This window comes from Pocillopora verrucosa, chromosome 4 (genome assembly GCF_036669915.1).
Source record: "Pocillopora verrucosa isolate sample1 chromosome 4, ASM3666991v2, whole genome shotgun sequence".
NCBI lineage: Eukaryota > Metazoa > Cnidaria > Anthozoa > Scleractinia > Pocilloporidae > Pocillopora > Pocillopora verrucosa.
Window position 1 is genome coordinate 27,546,537 of NC_089315.1, and position 17,312 is coordinate 27,563,848.

At 38.7% G+C, this 17,312-nt stretch overlaps 1 protein-coding gene across 1 annotated transcript; it reads left to right on the forward strand.

Moving 5' to 3' along the window:
• The first annotated feature begins 1,408 nt into the window (after positions 1-1,408).
• LOC131774873 (protein Wnt-7b-like) lies at positions 1,409-14,870 on the forward strand. The gene is made up of 4 exons (XM_059090958.2): positions 1,409-2,248; positions 2,489-2,703; positions 7,658-7,938; positions 13,274-14,870. Exons 1-4 carry the CDS (start codon positions 2,169-2,171, stop codon positions 13,760-13,762), a joined length of 1,065 nt encoding a protein of 354 aa, XP_058946941.2. The 5' UTR covers positions 1,409-2,168; the 3' UTR covers positions 13,763-14,870.
• The last annotated feature ends 2,442 nt before the right edge of the window (positions 14,871-17,312 follow it).

Genomic DNA, 17,312 nt, shown 5'->3' on the forward strand with positions numbered 1-17,312 from the left:
CTTCTTTAAATACACTTTGTTATATCTGTGTCTTAATACTAGACAGGTTTGTTGATTTTTGCTGACATTAATTCGGAGATAATTAAAGCATTGCTGGCAAACATCCTTTATAAGAGGTATTTATTTTTCTTTGATATAATTTCCCCTTATAATTACAACTTTTCTTTCTATCCCGTCAAACAGCATTGAATATTACCGCGAACGACGCTATGCCACTTTAATTTTTTCCAACTTCCTTAAAACCTTGTTGTGCCTTATGAATTAGCTCATTTCTTTATGCGAATTATTAAATTTCTCTATGTATTTCGGTCTCTTGAGAAAAGTACTGCGATCTATTTGTGTGGAAGTAACTTTTAAGCATTTGCCGTCATTTGCAATTTCTGGGGACAATAAAATTCCTTAAGACAATTTGTCTGGCAAGGAATTAAAGAACCGGTATGGCACGCTCGAGCGAATAAGTTTTTAATATTTCTCGCCTATATTCACGCGGTAAACGGAGGCGTTTCGGCAATTTATGCGTTCTTAATGGTCGGCCAAGAACACAAAAAAAACACATTGTGAAGATATCATTCGCCGGATGTTGAATTTCGACTCTAATGGAATACTTGTACTTTTGTGTCGAACCAAATTTGTTTCACCTAGGTGTCTGTCGTTTTTACTTCATTGAGTGAGCTTCGTTGATGTTATCACAAGTTGGGGCTCTAGCTCTGTCCATAACCTCTGGGCTCCCTCGGCAGCCGTTTTGAAAACAAATCAGTCTGCTTAATTGTAACCGAGATTTTTTTTTTATGGAAATTCCGTAAATGGTTGCTCAATAACACAACCAAGCCCAAAGACGGCCCGACTTACATAATCGCCTTGATATGTTTTCGACACAATCAGGTTTCAGTAATTTTCGGTAATAAACGTTGTCAGGACTCAATAGAGAAATTATCTCGACCCTTTGATTAATTTTATCGAGCGAAGATTGCTTTAATTACCCCTGAATCACCTTGATCTGATGACCCGAGTGGATGTTGATTCAACTCCCCAAAATCTTGACCATGGTTACATTTAATAAAAACACTTCTTGAAGATATTGCTGAAAAATGCGCTGAGTATGGTAGTCTCTACCTGTTAGCTACTGAGGTTTGGCCCACTATCTTCTCAAACTATTATTTCAAAGAGTTGCCGAAGGACAAAGAATGACTTTGCATTTACACCAAAGTTATTTTCAGCATGAGTGAGTATCACTCAGTCGACAGGACGAGATCGCTTATTCTGTTAATGATGATCTGTCGTTACGAAGACGAGAAGCGTATCAGATACCATCAGACGTCTCAAAATACTTCAACTCGCCAAGCAACGCGATTTTAGGACGCAAACGGTTAGATTACTTTTGGAATCGATCATAATAGCGGTCGCACTTTTCAACTTTAATAAACAACAAAGAAACGTTTAATTAGTGAAGGTTTGAGTGGGTAATTGTACTAGAATTTTCAACGAGGCCGGGGCAACGTTTCCTTCTTCAAAACGGATTTAGCGAAATTACCAACATTCATTCCTCGGGACAGTTGGAGTTTATTGATCAAATTATACATGACTGTCTGATAGCTGAATGTATTACCTACAACCATTCCGTGGTTTCCGGCCCTTGAAAATTTGAATTCGGTCTTAAGTCGGGGGTTTTGTTTTGACAAGCTTTTTGTTTCGATGTTATTAGTTGATTTATTGGGAAAATAGAGGCGATCTCGGACAAAGCATACAGGAACCAATCAGAGGGCGTTGATGTTCAAGCCCCATTCTTCCGGCCGATTGCCTTGTTTCGGTTCAATTTAATCGCGAAATTGCCAAGATTACTGGTGTGTGAAGGCGTTCATGCGGTGAGATCTGTTGTTGGTTGTCGATAAGTACCATCTTGACCTCGAGCGCTACATAAGTATACCAGAAGTGTTTGCCCCAGTTTGTTAAATCAACGCTACTTGAGAACGTGCGAACAGGTCCGCGGGAACGAGAGCGCGAAAACCGCGACGTGAATCAGTTCAAGTGAAAACTTCAAGCGACCTCTTAGATTGACAGATACAAGCCATTAAGCAATCACACAAGTCTGCTCATCGCAAGCTTTTCAGTGAGACACTTGTAAGCTAAGCCGAGTTCGACAACTGAACGGGCCTCATACAAAAAACGACATGGAGATTGCGCGTGTCTGTCTCTTCTTCTTTGTTTCACTCATCGTTCTCGCTGCGATAGACGGTCGTAAAAGAACCAGGTGAGTGGATTACTATTTTGTTATTTGTTTCAAAGTGTGAACGTTTCTCCGTGAAGCGAGAATTGCCTGGTTGGTGATTGACTCGCGAAGAGAAATTTTTGGTCGCGAGCTACATGCTCCACAACACAACTTCTAGCGCGTGCAAAGTCTTCATCAACCACGATTGGGTGGTCTCCGAGTCTAAGCCGTAGATTTACTTTGAATAGTCGCGTCTCAGTAGTCTTTCTTTATACTTTGCAGGTCACCTCGCAGCCAAGATGCCTTGAGCTTTTGTTCATGGCTCAAGGATAACCAACAAAAGAAGTGCGAAGCGCAACCTCTGCTCGGCTTGTCCGCGCGAGATGGCGTCGAACTGGCGTTAAAAGAGTGCGGGAATATTTTCAAGGATCGTCGATGGAACTGTTCAGGTGTTACCATTGCAGACGTTTTTCAAAGGCAAAGAATGCTCAAAGCTGGTAAGTTGGGTATAATTTTTCCTTTTAATACCCACTTCGTTCTAGCGTTCCCTTCTTGCTTCCGCTTAGCAACTCTCTACAGTTACAATATCATAACAAATTTCCTGTCCACTCGTTATCTCTTGAGATTTATTTAAAAGCCAAGTGGTGAGATAAGCTGCCTTGTTCGCTACTGTCTTAACTATCGTTAAGGTGGGAAATACTTGTATTACAACTGGCCTCTTTGCGGTGAGTATATACAGACATGGACCAACTGCACAACAGATGTGTGTTGACCAGACGGAAAGAAAAAAAAAACATCTGAGAAAATGTTTTGTTGCAGAAATCCTTTTCATTCGCACTTCTAAGGACCTCTTCAGACCGTGTCTATCACACAAAATTGTGGTCTGGATTACGTTTAGCAGACTCTGCAAATGTTGCGTGGCTTTTTCTAAGCCAGAGAAGGCCCTGAGGCTTTAAACCGCCTCGCGCTCTTTGACGCAACGCTCCACATTTCAATTTACCTGTGGGGTGCTCGTTTTAGTAGATTTAAAGGTTTTGTTGGTTTTTTGGAAATCTCAGCGCCCTCCTTAAGTGATCTGTGTTTCTATACAGTTCTAAACAACCTTTCAACAACAGTTTTTGTTTGGCGCTCGATGATAACTGTGTGTTTGTAGCTACTGAAAGTTTTTGTTTGACTAAACATATCTGGCGATTCTACTTCTGCTTTCGCAATCGTCAACCTTGTCTATATGACTTAATCGGTACCTGTGTTGCACATGTGAAACGAATTTACCAGGCTTGAGAAATGTCTCGGGAATTTGCATCGAAGCAAACAGAGTCTTGATCCAAAAGTCAAACACGTTTTAGGAATTTTAGTCCCTCCTTGCAATGATTCACAGAGCCTCAAATATCGCATTCCTCCCGAGGAAATATTAATTTCTTCGGGTGCCGTGTAACAGAGATTCACCCTGTAAGTTGGTTGCATACCAGACCACGATCGACCTAAACGCTAAGGGAGATCATTGTGTGAGGGAGATCATTCATGGATTTGCGGCCTTTGCAAGCTATACAAACACAATCAAAACGTGCTTTCTGTTGTCTTTGAAAACTACACCTGACTATTCCTGAAGTCAACCCCAAAAAAGGCCCGCCTGAAAACGCGCTATGCGAAAAACGGCTGTTTAAGATATTAGTTGCGGGAAGGCTGGAGCACGATCACTTTATATCATTCCTTTTTATCCACGTTATCTGGGGCCGCGCAGACGTTGAAATATGTCTTCGTATGTGTACACAGCCTCGATAAGTTAATGCCCCTCGAGGAAAGCTTTGACATAAAGTGTCATTTTGTTTATAACGGGTGTCGTGTAGCAAATCTAGTGCGCTCGTATCAACTTCTGTGTCGTAATGGTCACTTTTCAATAGAGTTATCGGATAACTCGCGTCACTCGACCTTTTTTTTCTTTGGCGGCTTTCGACAATTATCTAAAGAACACTGGTAGACATTTTGAAAACAAACACTTTACAACTTGGGGTGAACAGTTTCAGTGTGTACGATGTTCGTGTTTGCGTCTGCCTTCCTTAGGAAGACCACGTTCGGCTGGAAACTCAATTGCCGTTTCTTTTTTGAACGCTCAGTGAAAAAAATACCCCGGTCGTGTTGCGCTTCACACAAACGTGGGCAAGCTTATCTCAGGAAGAAGCGAATAAGTTACAGAAATTAGCTTCACCTGCGTCAGTGTTTTACGCTTCCTGTGAAATTTACCGCAACATAAAAAAGTAATTGACGTCACATACTTTTGTCTGGCTTCTTTTGACTCTGTAAACACTGAAACACGGAATACTTTCTCTATTGCGGAAAGAAGTCAGGAGTCAAAATGTCTGTTGTAAAAAATTGTGGAATGGATTTGTTGTTATAACAAAGAAGCGTCGTCTACCTTGAAATGGTGGACATTATTGGCGCTCAATGCTTGAACAATTTTTTTTCCCGTTTTGAGTTAATTTACTAAAGAAAATTACCCTTAAAAACTATCTATCCATGAATAATCCCAAAAGATATCTATTCTGCCGAGGTATCATTAATCTATTGCTTAATAATTGCGGTCTCTTCTCGCTATTATCGAGTTGTATACCCTAAAGGCATTAATTGCTTTTCGTAACCTTTGTTCTTGTGTGAAATAGCCGTTTGCCAAAATTGCTCAACATGAAACACGAAACAAAACTTCGGGCGGTAATTGCATAGAATCGAAGTAATTGAGGGTTGTGCAAACGATCAGAACTTCAAACAAACTTTGCCAATTTTCTTTTAAATTAACTTTTAAACAATAGCTTTGTCATGGCAGGTTAGTCTTGCGTTGTTTTAAAAGAATAGTATTTGAATACCTTTGCTTTTCCTGTGTTAAAAGCTTGGCATTGAAGTTCTGCTAAGAACCAAACGAAACCAAACGAGTAAGTTTTTTCTGTGCCTTTTGTAAACAAAACAAATCAGAAAACTGTCCTAGGTGATGGTCGCGCTGTTTGTTCACAAAATCCCTAAATGTTTATTCTGTTAAAATTCTTGTTGGCTGTTTCTCTTGTTGGCCTAAGTTTAAATCTCGAAATTTTCGCTTCTTGTTTTTAAAATATTCTTACGATTCTCTGATCCAAATTATTTTTTTCTTGACATAAGAAAGGACAATAACTGTGCCATAGCGAACAAGTAGATTACAAGAAAACAAGAAGTTGTTAACACTTTTTCCTCGATGTGTCATCTCTTGGCCACCCATGCTTCAACTATCTTGGAAAAAGATTTATGGTATTCGTTAAGATAAAGTATCATCCCCAAACTGATATCTGAGAAGGTCAAGCTTAGGTAATATTTCACGACAAAACTGCTTCTCCTGCCGTTTGCGTGCAAACCTATGCTTTCTTTGAAATGTTTCCAGCTGTGCATTCTTGCTACTTTTTAACGACAAGGTATGTGAAACCAAACAGAAAATACTTTTCTTTCAATGTTTTCAATCAGCATTCCAAGACCTCGATGGAAGACCCCAGAACAGAGTATGACATCATCGGAACTTATAACAAAATTTTCATTCCCTTCTCGACTAGCCCCACGGTTTCAAAACCAAATTGAACAGATTTCATTCTTTGCTCAGGTGGAATGATCTCTTTGTTTATCAGGGTAGGGGGGACTATCATGTCCTCGCCGTAAAAATTTTTTACCAAGGTCATTGAAATGATAGTACGGGCTTTGAATTGTTTGCTGTGTAAGGAACGTGCATCACCGTAATTTTAACATGGGACATCTCCCTTCCCGAGATCTCTACTCGGTTGGCTTACGGAAAGGTCTTCTCTTTCAAAAATTTTTCGTTTAATCAGTCTTTCTTTTATCCTTTATCAGGATTTCACAAGGATATGTCAATGCTTTTTATTCGTCTTTTCCAGCAGACGGTCGAGACTTGTCTGAGCCGCCTCGCATTTTGACGCAAATTGTGGGCGGTTATTTCGCTTCTGGAGCATCATCGTTGTATTTCAGACAAAAACTTTGACCGATAATCTGGATTAAATGTGACAGTCTGGTGCACTCGGCTTAAAGCCGACGACTTTTAATTAATTTTTAATCTGCAGAAAGTTCGAACCTTATTGTCTCAAAATTTACTCGATTGAAATGTAACCTTCAATCGCAAGGCGATGTTTTACACTCCGTAATATTTCTTCCGACAAAACTTGAATATTTTAAACAACTTTCGGGCTCCTGATTTCTCCCAAGCAGAAGTTATTCTCTATTTGAATATGTCTCGTACGGACTGTATTGTTGGTAGTACTCTTCATCAAAAAGCATTGAAGAGAACTTGTATGTGACTCAAAGGTGATCGATCATGAATTTGATACTGTCCTTCGAAGATATGTCACAAGCGTTGTTCTTAAGTTTCAGCGCCATCTGAAAGAAGAATGGGCAGTGTCGCGGTGCGTCCAAGCATCTCATTTCACCACAGAACGCTACGATTTTGCGTTCAGCTATGTGATAATCTATAGCCTGTTAAGTCATCTCACACCTGCGAGAACATTCAGACAACAACTTGAGTGCCAGGTCCCTATAAAAAACAATTTTGGGAAGTTTGAACTTTTTGAACCATTAGTGACTCTGAAGATTGCTTCTTCGTTGATCCATTCAGTTTTTCACGACACATACATGTTTCTACACACGTCTCTTACTGAACCGACCCCACACACTCAAATCTACAATGTCTACGTCAGGTGTTTGAAATCAACTTGCATCAGTGGTCAAAGATAACGATAGCGCTCAATTTATTTTTAAACGACTTTATAAATGCCCACGATTACTAAATGAGCATTACAAACGTGACTTCAAGTCTGTTTTAACTTCCAAGTGTGAACCTAAACAGTGGTTTCTCTTAATTTATCGAATGAACCTCGGTCTGATTCGTGCCAATTAATCCATAAAACGCCTTGACAACTGTAGATCACAACATCAGTGTTCAAAGTGCCGTCCTCTTCTAAAATGAAATTACGGTGGTGACATCTTCAAAAGAGCTTAAGTTGGTATGAAACCATTGTATGTAAATATGGATACGCAAGGCGCCACAAAGTCTTGTCCTTTCACATCTCCAATACTATCATCATTGATCAACATGCATTATGGGAAAAGATGCACAAGCACATAATGACATGTCAGTGACAGTTCTTACTTCAGCTATAAAGAGCTTTAAGTCTCGATTTGATGTAATTCTTTTGATTATTTTTGGTCTACCTCACACTGCGATCGGTTTGGGAAAAACCAGTCATGTGACGCTTTCAACCAATCACATGAAAAACTAAAACAGGTGGTGACTGAAACCATTTGAAACTCGCCTGTGTCATTCCTTGCAATATATAACATTTTTCTGTTTGGCCATTGTCATCACACTGTATCCATGTTTCTGTATTTAAGTGAACTCTAAAACATATATTTTTTTTCCTCCCGTCTCTTTAGACAACAGAGAGAGTTCTTACTTGCACGCTATAACGTCTGCAGGAGTGACCTTCCAGATAACCAAGGGCTGCAGCCAGGGAAACTGGGATGACTGTGGCTGCGATTCTAAGCCCACAGGGAGAGGAAAAAAAGAAGGGGAGTCCAGCTGGGAATGGGGTGGATGTTCGGAGAACTATCGGTACGGCTACGAGTACTCTACCAAGTTTATGGACCCGGGCAAGAACGCCGACAAAACCTTATCAAACTATCTCGTAAGACACAACAATGAGGCTGGAAGAAGGGTATGTTCAATTTTTTTTTTCATCGTTTGATGAGCATCGCCATGTTATTTTAGATGTTATTCTTAAGAACGTTTACTCGTGTCAGTTGATTTTGTGGCTTGTAAAAAGGATAACAGTCATTAGAAATAGCAAATGGTTTTGCGGTTCTTTATAGCCAGAAGAGTGCCTTGAAAATGAGGTATCAGGGAGCACGTGACAGTCGAAGTGGTGCAAATGAACCCCTCGCACTCTTACATCAGTATGCATATTCTCCATACTGTTCCCCGTACATTTCGTAAGGTGCTGACAAGGAGAATTTGTTCAACAATCAAGAACTTTATTCGTTGGGGATCATTTCTTCAATTCTCGAGACCTTTATGCTTGATTCAGGGGTGACAATGTAAAGAGAACTGAGTTAGATGCTAATCGAACTTAGGAATTAATGGGTTAAGAAAGTCAAGCCTCGTCGTTTGTGTCATTCGGAGTGACTACAACATGAGACAGATAACTTTACTTTATTTTCGTAATACCTCACTAAGATGAAGAACATTACCCACAACCCTGTTTAATTTTTATGGCTTTACGGTGCAAGTATGGCCGCACAGACTTCCTGCGAGAGGTAGACCTTTTCACAGAAGACAACAAATATGAAAATGATCTACCATAGTTAAAATGCAGTTAGAAATTTATGCGGTTGCTCGGAGCCAGTGCGCCTCCGTTTTGAAGTCCAACGTTTCTTTCCCAAAACAGCTAGTTATTGGTATCTATAACACCGAGCTAAAAGTATGGCGGTGTTACTCAATAGCATAAGTTGACTTGCAGAAAATTAAAGTAATATCATGGCTGCATAACAAGGCTATTAATAACCCTACAACTTCGGATCTAACGGCATTTCAAGGGTTTCCTTATGAAGTGTGAAGCGCCCTCCTATCTGCTGTTCGAGGGCATCGCCGACTTGGGCGTCGCCCATGCTAATTCTACGAACAGGGCGTGTGTATGTGCGGTAGCTGCGGCTTCCTGTTTTATGTAACCGTAATTTTCTGCTCTTTTCTTACCCATCAAACCACTACCCAAACTTCAGGTCCGTTACCAACTCGTGAAGTATTCCGCTTTCAAAATGTTTCCGTTCTGTGGAAAAATGGTAAAGATGCCTTTGACTTTTCCGAAGGTGTTCTTACTAATAGTGTTGCGGTTTGTCGCCTTTAAATCGTGGACACCAGTATGGAGCACGTTTTAATTCGATTTTAGTTTTGTTCTTCTGTGTCGTTTCTCGATCCTTGACGATACCTTTTGAGAAATCATTGGGGTAACCACCGCCCATTACAGTCAAATTTAGATGAACGTAAAAATTTCAGGCTATGTTTTCCGTACCGTGTCCAACATTTATAGGAACGTGCTCATCAAATCCGCTTATTTTGACTACTTTGTCATCTTGTAGTTTGCTTTCCGAGTTACCTCTTGAACGTAAACAATTAAAAGATTTACCTTTGGAATACCATCAATGCCGTGGTTTCCTGACAAACAACTTGTATCGAAGTCTCGTCAAACAAGCGCCGCTTTTCTAAACAGTTTGTTTGATAAGCCGCTATATCTGATGTGATCGCTTGTAATTAGTGGCTATGTTTTTTTATGTTAATTTTTGATAGCTATTTTATCGGCAATTTTTTAACACGCGTTTAGTTGTACGAGGAACTTCAAATGTTGGCCTGGAATTATTTTGAATGTCCCTTTTTGCAGACTGTTGAAATCTTTTTTACCTGAGCTATCCTTGCTACGTTTTAGTTCATTTCTGCCTCTGTTCCTATTTTTTTTATCTCTTTGCCATGTTCCGAGCTCCAAGTCGAAAATTATTTCCTTTGTCACAAAATGATTTATTAAACTATCCAGACTCTTCCATTTAAGTCGGCTTAAAGCACCCTGCAGTCGGCGAAAAACCCCTGGACGTCGGCTAAAAACCTCTTGTAGTTGACTTAAAATCCCTTGCAGCCACATGAGAGATGCGGTTACCCATACTAAGTAACGAGTTTTTAGAGCATTAAAACACAGCTTGATAGAAGACCACTAATTAAAAGCTTTATTTTCAAGAGCCACACTCAACAAATATCAGGAAACCATGAGGTCATCATGCTAAGATGATTACAGATGACGGAGATAGACCTTTTTCTATAGCAATGAAATAAACAAACGTAAAAAATGGAAAGAAACTCACGTTTTCAAAAGCCTTAAATTCCTAGCGCACATATGTTTTCTGTCTTTTCTATGTCTAGGATAAGATTTAAGAATTGCTTTCAAGCTTGAAAACTACAGATTCAGCTTAAGGATTTGATCTTTGATGACTAGATCGTCAAATGCATCAATATAATATGTTTATAGGGGCAGTCGAGAAGATGATTGCTAGCATGTTCTGCTCATAACTATCGCAAACAGAAAAGAGTAATTACAAGCGAATGCCATAATTCTGTAAACAATAATATGAGCTGAAATCAACGTGACAAATTCCTTTACAGTTTTTAAAGAGAATTTACGACTTCCGTTAAAACATCTTTGTTTTCCTCGGCAAACTAAAGAAGCGAAGAAAAAAACCTAAGGAGACATGGAACACCTTTCCCATAATTAGAAACTAGAGCGGCTATTTAAATTCTTTGTTGTGCGGCGGTTTATTTTCAAAGCTTCCAACTACATTAACAAGCATTTGATAATTTTATGATTCTTAAGACCCAGCGTGGGTCTAGAGTTACAAATTTTGCGGCTTCCGACGTAAATCGAAACAAATTTGAACACGAGGAAGGAGGTTGACCCTTTTCCGGCTGCGACTGTCGCGCGCGTAAAGCGACACCCGCGCGGAAATTTCGTGGGCGTCGCCCGTTCAGCCTAATCGCCACTTTCAGACTTTGGTTTTCATGCAGATAAAACATGATTATCGCCTTCTCTACGGTCTTCCTATAAGGATATTTGTTCATCAAATTTTTGTCATTTCCTTCTTTGTAAACCGCTGTGGCGATCATCTTGATATCACCCCCGTAATTATCAACTGTCCGCGCAATAAAGGTTATAAATAATCTTCTTATTCCTAAAAGCATTCCTTCGCTTATTCGATAGATTAAGAGATTTTTTAAAAAGATCAAACATGTCCAGTGTTTCAGAGATCACTCAATACTTAACTTTGTTATATGGCTAACAATTAAACACTGAGAACTCTTATCAATGTGTTTGGAATGACTTTTTTATTACTTTTACCGTGGTACGAAGCTAATATTTTGGTTTTAAGGTTTAATACTCTGTGTTCATTCCCTGATATGTTTTAAGATATGTTTTAACCCTTTAATGTAGGCCACAATAAAATAATGATCAGAAGCCGCTTCCTAATTTTTGTTGCTCCTTCAAAAATTAAAGAGCACTGATAATTGTGTATTTATTTGTTTTGTCCGTGTGATTAATTTTGTTTTCAATTTTGTTTCCTTAAATAGTGATATATGCGCTATTATAAGTAACATTTATGTGGGGTTCTTACAACCATTTTGGTGTGGTGAATCCGATTATTATTTATGTTAAATTACTTTTAAAAATTGATGAACTTTTCGAAATTTGGAGCCATTTTCAATTCACACAGTATCATTTCTGTGCAGCCTATAGTTCCAATAAGTAAGCAAACATAGGTTTTTGCTACATTTTATTTTCAACCGAAAGCATAGCAATAGAAATGGTGCATTTTCGGTAGAAGAACAAGGATCACTCAATTTAGTTTTGTTTCATAACGCATCCACCTTTACTCTGTTCTAAACCTTCTCTATAATCAAATAATCCACAATGACACGTGTAAGAATTATCTAAGCTTAAAATCACGGTTCGGCTCGTTGCGTTTTGCAAAACAATTTCTTTATTAGTCAGCATTTCTAAATTTTAATTAGGAGCTAGTCGATCCATTATTTTTTATTTAAAAATCACGCCCTCTTGTGTTTTTAAAGCGATATGCCTGAAGCATGCTCGCCATCAAAATGTTTGCTTTTTAATAACAACTCAGCGGGAGAGGATTGATTTTAATAGTGTGAGTTCTTCATAAAACTATAAGATCTTGTTCCTTCCCAAACAAGAGGTGTGTAAGTGGTTCATTACAATAAAGGAAGATTCAAAGTTAAGAGAAGGTTGATTAGTACACAGATTTTCAACTTCGAAAACAATTCACAGAATTATGTATGGATAAATTCGCACGGATCCTTATGTCAATATTCTCCGTCGCCACAATTCCTAAACCCTCGGGCTGTTGTCCAAGGTTTGCCTAAGTGAATTGTAGACTCCAAATTTAATTAAAGTCTACCAAGCGCCTGAAATATGTATCTAACAATATCACAGTTTTACCACATGAGGTGGGAAATCAGGTATTGTCCTTAAAAGGATTCGAACTTTCTTCTGCGACCTCATAGTAGTGATTATCCTTCTTCATGAAGTACATTGCTTTTAAAATCAGGAATTCCATCTTATTAATACATGTGTGGATCTTTTTAACCATTTGTTGAGAGAAGAAAGGAATTTTACATTAATCTGTTGACTGAAATCGTTGCCTAAATATGTTTGATTTAGGTATGTTTTTTCCCTTTTTATCTTTCTCAATATCCGACATCATCAATCAATGTTTAATGGCCAAGGACAACTTATTAACATTACAAACTCATTTCCTTTTCAAGCACGCAATTTGAAAACAAATATTTTTTTGTCTCCCGCAGGGCATAAATTTTCATATTGATATTATGGTTATTTCTTCAAAATGTCACATACTTCCTTATAAACAATATCTGGCGAAAACAGAAGACGAATTTTCTGGAAAAACCCAGTGGCGCAACTGAATTACTATTTTCCGCTCCTTCTTGATCACGTTGTGTGTACGCCATACTATCTACCAAAAATTCCAATGAGTACCCTCCCCCCACATTTTCGTCTCGTCTCGTTTTTTGGAAAGGAGGAGTCTGGGTGAATGAAAGATATCGAATTTGCCAATCCATGCAGATCTGATCACTGAAATTCAATGTGGCTCTGAATATGAAATGTAATATTTAAACTTAATTTTAAAAAAAACAACAACAAAAACAACAACAAAAGCCGCAAAAGGAAAATCTTCATTTGCTAGTTGGAATTGAATGATGGAAAATGTGGCCCCGAACTTGTTGGAGATAGGGGAACATTGAGCTGAAATCAATGGCGGTTCTTAAATAGAAAAGCGTCAAACCATCGTATCCCTCGAAGAAATAGCTGCTTTGTTAAGATGTGAATCTACACTCCTAGACATTTTGACGCAATGTTGTCTCTCCTATTCTACTTTTCTTTATTTTGTTTGAAATTTGTGGTTTGTCTTTTGTTTAAGGTTATCAAGGATAACATGGGCAAAACTTGCAAGTGCCATGGTGTTTCTGGTTCATGCACTGTCCGGGTTTGTTGGCGAACCATGCCTAAGATGGAAATAGTTGCTTCCATACTACGAAAAAAATTTGATAATGCTGTGAAGGTGAGACTAAACAAAAACAAAACCAAGCTCACGAGGACGCCTCGACCCCGAAGAGGCCGGAAAAGGAATACAAACAACAAAAGACCCCCGTCGGCAAGTCTCGTTTATGCCGCTGTCTCGCCGGACTTTTGCCGAGCTGACAAGAAATACGGAGTTCTGGGCACGGTTGGAAGAACGTGCAGTAAGTCATCGATTGGCACGGACAGTTGTCCCATGTTGTGCTGCGGACGAGGCTATAACACTGTTAACAGAGTGAGTGACGTCAAATGCAACTGTGCCTTTATCTGGTGCTGTCAGGTGAAGTGTGATTTGTGCAAAGAGGAGTGGATCGAACACACTTGCAAATGAGGCTGAGTGACGTTTTTGGAAATCAAATATGGATTAAATTATCATGTGTTTTTACTCATTATCCACGTGGATTTTAGAGTAAACAACTAGACGTTGAATCTTCATTTTCATGGAACGTGTTTTGGAAAGACAGCACTGAAAAGGCGACTTTATAACTCTTGTACAAGATCCAGAGGACACATATTGACCTCCTTTGAGCTACTGTGATGATTGCAAATTACTTGAAGAGGAAAACTTTTTACCTGGAGCCCAAGAATGGATTGTTTGTTTTAATAGTGTACAGCAGCAAGTTTTTCTCAACTACCACGCATGTCAAGGAAAATTATTTCAAACTTTCTACCGGGATCGAAAAAATGTACTTCTCACGATCACTTTCCAGGGAGAATACTTCGGGAAAAATTGTCAAGAAAAAGTTGAAAATGTAATTTCTGATTATCGTCGCCCAGTTTTTGGGAACAGACCTCGTACAACCGCCTCGTTTCTTAGAGTAGTGGTGTTTGCACAGTGTATGTATTTATGAGAACTTGTATAGAAATCTAAACGTCTGAATTACTCACATACTTTCACAAATTTTTTTTCTCTCTCTGATTTATCCTTCTCAAATCAATTCAGTAAATCAAATTCTAAGGAACAAACTCTGTGCAGAAGACACAACAACAGTCAACGCAGACGTCCGTCATTCTCTCGCGCTAAAAGCTTCTCAAAGTTAGCACGACGTCACTATCACAGTCGCGTTGCTATGGAATCCAAGATTTTTTGAAAGTATTACCCAGAGAGCAGCTGATTTTGAACTGTCTTGTACAAAAAATGCAAGATTCTTATCAAAGGAAAAATGCCAGAATGCACTCTTCTAACTGTGAGGAGAACAGGTTAAGTGATAAGAGGCCTTCAAAATATATCTCTTCGTGTATAAAAGGTTTTTTTCCTTCTAATCTAATGTCACGGGGTTTATAACCGACACAATGCAAAGAACTGTTTATGATATATTTCTGTGTATACGAGCCTTTATTTATGAAGATGACACCTCAGATAGAAAACTGGTGTTTCAACACATTGCATTTTAGAATAGGATGACTAAAATCACAAAAGAAATGAAATAAATCTAAAAAAAATTCAGTTCTTTAGCGTCCTCTTTATTTCCGAGGTGGTTTGGTAATCAGTGTGCTGAACCGCAGATCGGGAAATCAGGGCACAAATCATATACAACATACCTCATTCTAATTAGAATTCTACGAACGTACATTTAAATGAATATAAAAAAAAAAGATAAAATGATTTTGGACATTCACCCCTAAAATCTTTTTTTGTAATGCAGCATGAAGATATATACTTACGAACTCGTTTGAAAAAGATGTTCAAAGATTCAGTATTTTGGTTAAATATGGAGCAATCTTTACGGTAGTTTTCAAAAGAAAATGACCTAGAATTATTTGAAAACTCCAACTTTAATATAATTCGGATGAGGAAATGGTTATACTTGGGTAAACGGCATTAAAAATCTTTTGAAAAAGAAGAGAGTTGATATCAACGTCTCAACTTCGAGGTAAACTGACCTCCTAGTCAAAACTATCTCCATTGAACGAGGCTATAAAAGCAAATAAATTCGATGGTAACATACTCGCCTTTTTATAAAAATCCGAACCATTAGTTCAAAGTTGTGCTCAAAAATCCTGATTCTGTGGAAAATCAAGAAGAAGAAAAACACGGACAGTCAAGACATGGAAACATATTACTTTCATACTGAAGGCGAAATAGAAGCGGATTGTTCTAAACTATATTATTATGTTGTTAGGAGGTTTTCAAGGTAAAGGCCTATGCGCCTTAGGGATGGTAACTGCTCAAACCCCCTCCCCCCCCCCTCCCCTTAATTTGTTTAATTTTAATCCCGTTTTTTCGCCCATCTATGAGTAAACGAAAAGATATTCCAGGGATAATCATTTACACGAGACATCGTGTTTCGTTTTCAGTTATAATTACTATCATTAAAGTCATTATTTCCACCAATATTATGCTTCGGCCTATTTGTTACCACTTCATTTAAAAAGGAGCTTCTTTCGGTTTCATTCCATCCCGTGCATGTAGGAGCCCTTAGGATATAAGCCCGTCCCTGAAAGAACATAATTTTTAACATGGATTTGCAAAGATTCGTCCTTTTTAGCCACATACCAGTGCGAGGGGAAACTATAAGTGTGATTGAGCTGAGTGGCCTGCGGCAAGGGTAAGGTATTGGAAATCCATTGTGAATAGTATCCGCAGGAACAGACGATAAAAAAACGTTAGTGAGAATTTGGGCTTCCCAAGCGATACATAAAAGATTGTTTTAAAATCCGCGTTTGTCATTTCTCCAAATAAGGTCAAGAGAACGCGCAAAATATAAGCCTGTGACACCGGTTTTGCCGGTTTGCTACAGAACGAACACGGGCAGAGAAGACAGTAAATGGAACAATCAGAAAACTAGCTTTCTTAGGTCAATCATGTGTCATTTTTCCTTTCATTCTATCCAACCAATTGGAAGACAATTCACTAACTTTCTGTGTTCTTTTACAGAAGAAGCGTAAGTTTTAAGAGTCACTGGTCTCTCATGAAGTAATTCTAGTTTGTTTCTAAAATAATTTTTTGGCGTAGAAATTCGCCTTTTCATGAAACCTCTGGAGTTTGAAGTGGGGGGTGGGGGAAGGGGGGGGGCGGAGCGGAGGATTTTTGGGGGGAACGGTGGGGGATTTGTCGTCGTCAACAGAATATAAAAGGGAACTGTAGAAAATTGATTTCGCCAATGCCTGTGACCCATGATTTCATAAATAATGATATAGGTGAAAAAATTACGCGCGCCTGTTTGGCTGAAAACGAGTGCATTTTTCATGTAACGCGGTTGTAAAGTTGTAACCTAATGAAACTTTCAATTAGCCCGCGCGTGCCACCAAAATTTCGTCCTTCTTGACTTTCTGTGATGCGTTTTTGTGCAAGTTGGTGTCAATACGAACTTGTCTTTGAACATTTACTCGCGCTTATCAACACCAAACTGCTCTCAAAATCACGTTATTACCTATAGTGACTTATTATCCTTTCAATGGAAAAATAGTTGAAATTCCTCTTCTACCACGATTTTTATAACCTCCATTTTTCTAGCATTTTTGATCAGTGAAATGACCTTCTCTTCAGCCTTGAACCCCTAAGAGTGACTGGCTACCAATTTCTTCTACCGGTATTATCCTTGAATCAAACATTAGGTCATGAGGTGAAGCTCTGGAGAAGCTCTTGATGGGGTCAACGAATTCTCTATGGAAAATATGGATACCCATGTTAAGGTGCACAAGGTTAAAAACGTATCAACGGAATGTTCGTTTGGTGAAAGTCCGCTACACATTTATTTACAATTGGATATTTGTGGGTCTGTTTGGCATTCTTAATTCAATTTTTGCTTCATGGTTTTCTGCAACCTCAAGTTCGTCAACATTACTTCTCACCTCTTTCAGCCTTTCCTCTATTGTTTCCACTTTTTATGAAATCAAACTGATTCTTTGTCTTTATTTTCTTCGCGACCAGCAATCTC

What these genes read in the sequence shown, in the direction of transcription:
- LOC131774873 (XM_059090958.2), top strand. Translation starts at nt 2,169, where the DNA reads ATGGAGATTGCGCGTGTCTGTCTCTTCTTCTTTGTTTCACTCATCGTT. An exon ending in GACGGTCGTAAAAGAACCAG is followed by an intron (nt 2,249 to 2,488) that starts GTGAGTGGATTA and finishes TATACTTTGCAG; the next exon opens with GTCACCTCGCAGCCAAGATG. An exon ending in GCAAAGAATGCTCAAAGCTG is followed by an intron (nt 2,704 to 7,657) that starts GTAAGTTGGGTA and finishes CCGTCTCTTTAG; the next exon opens with ACAACAGAGAGAGTTCTTAC.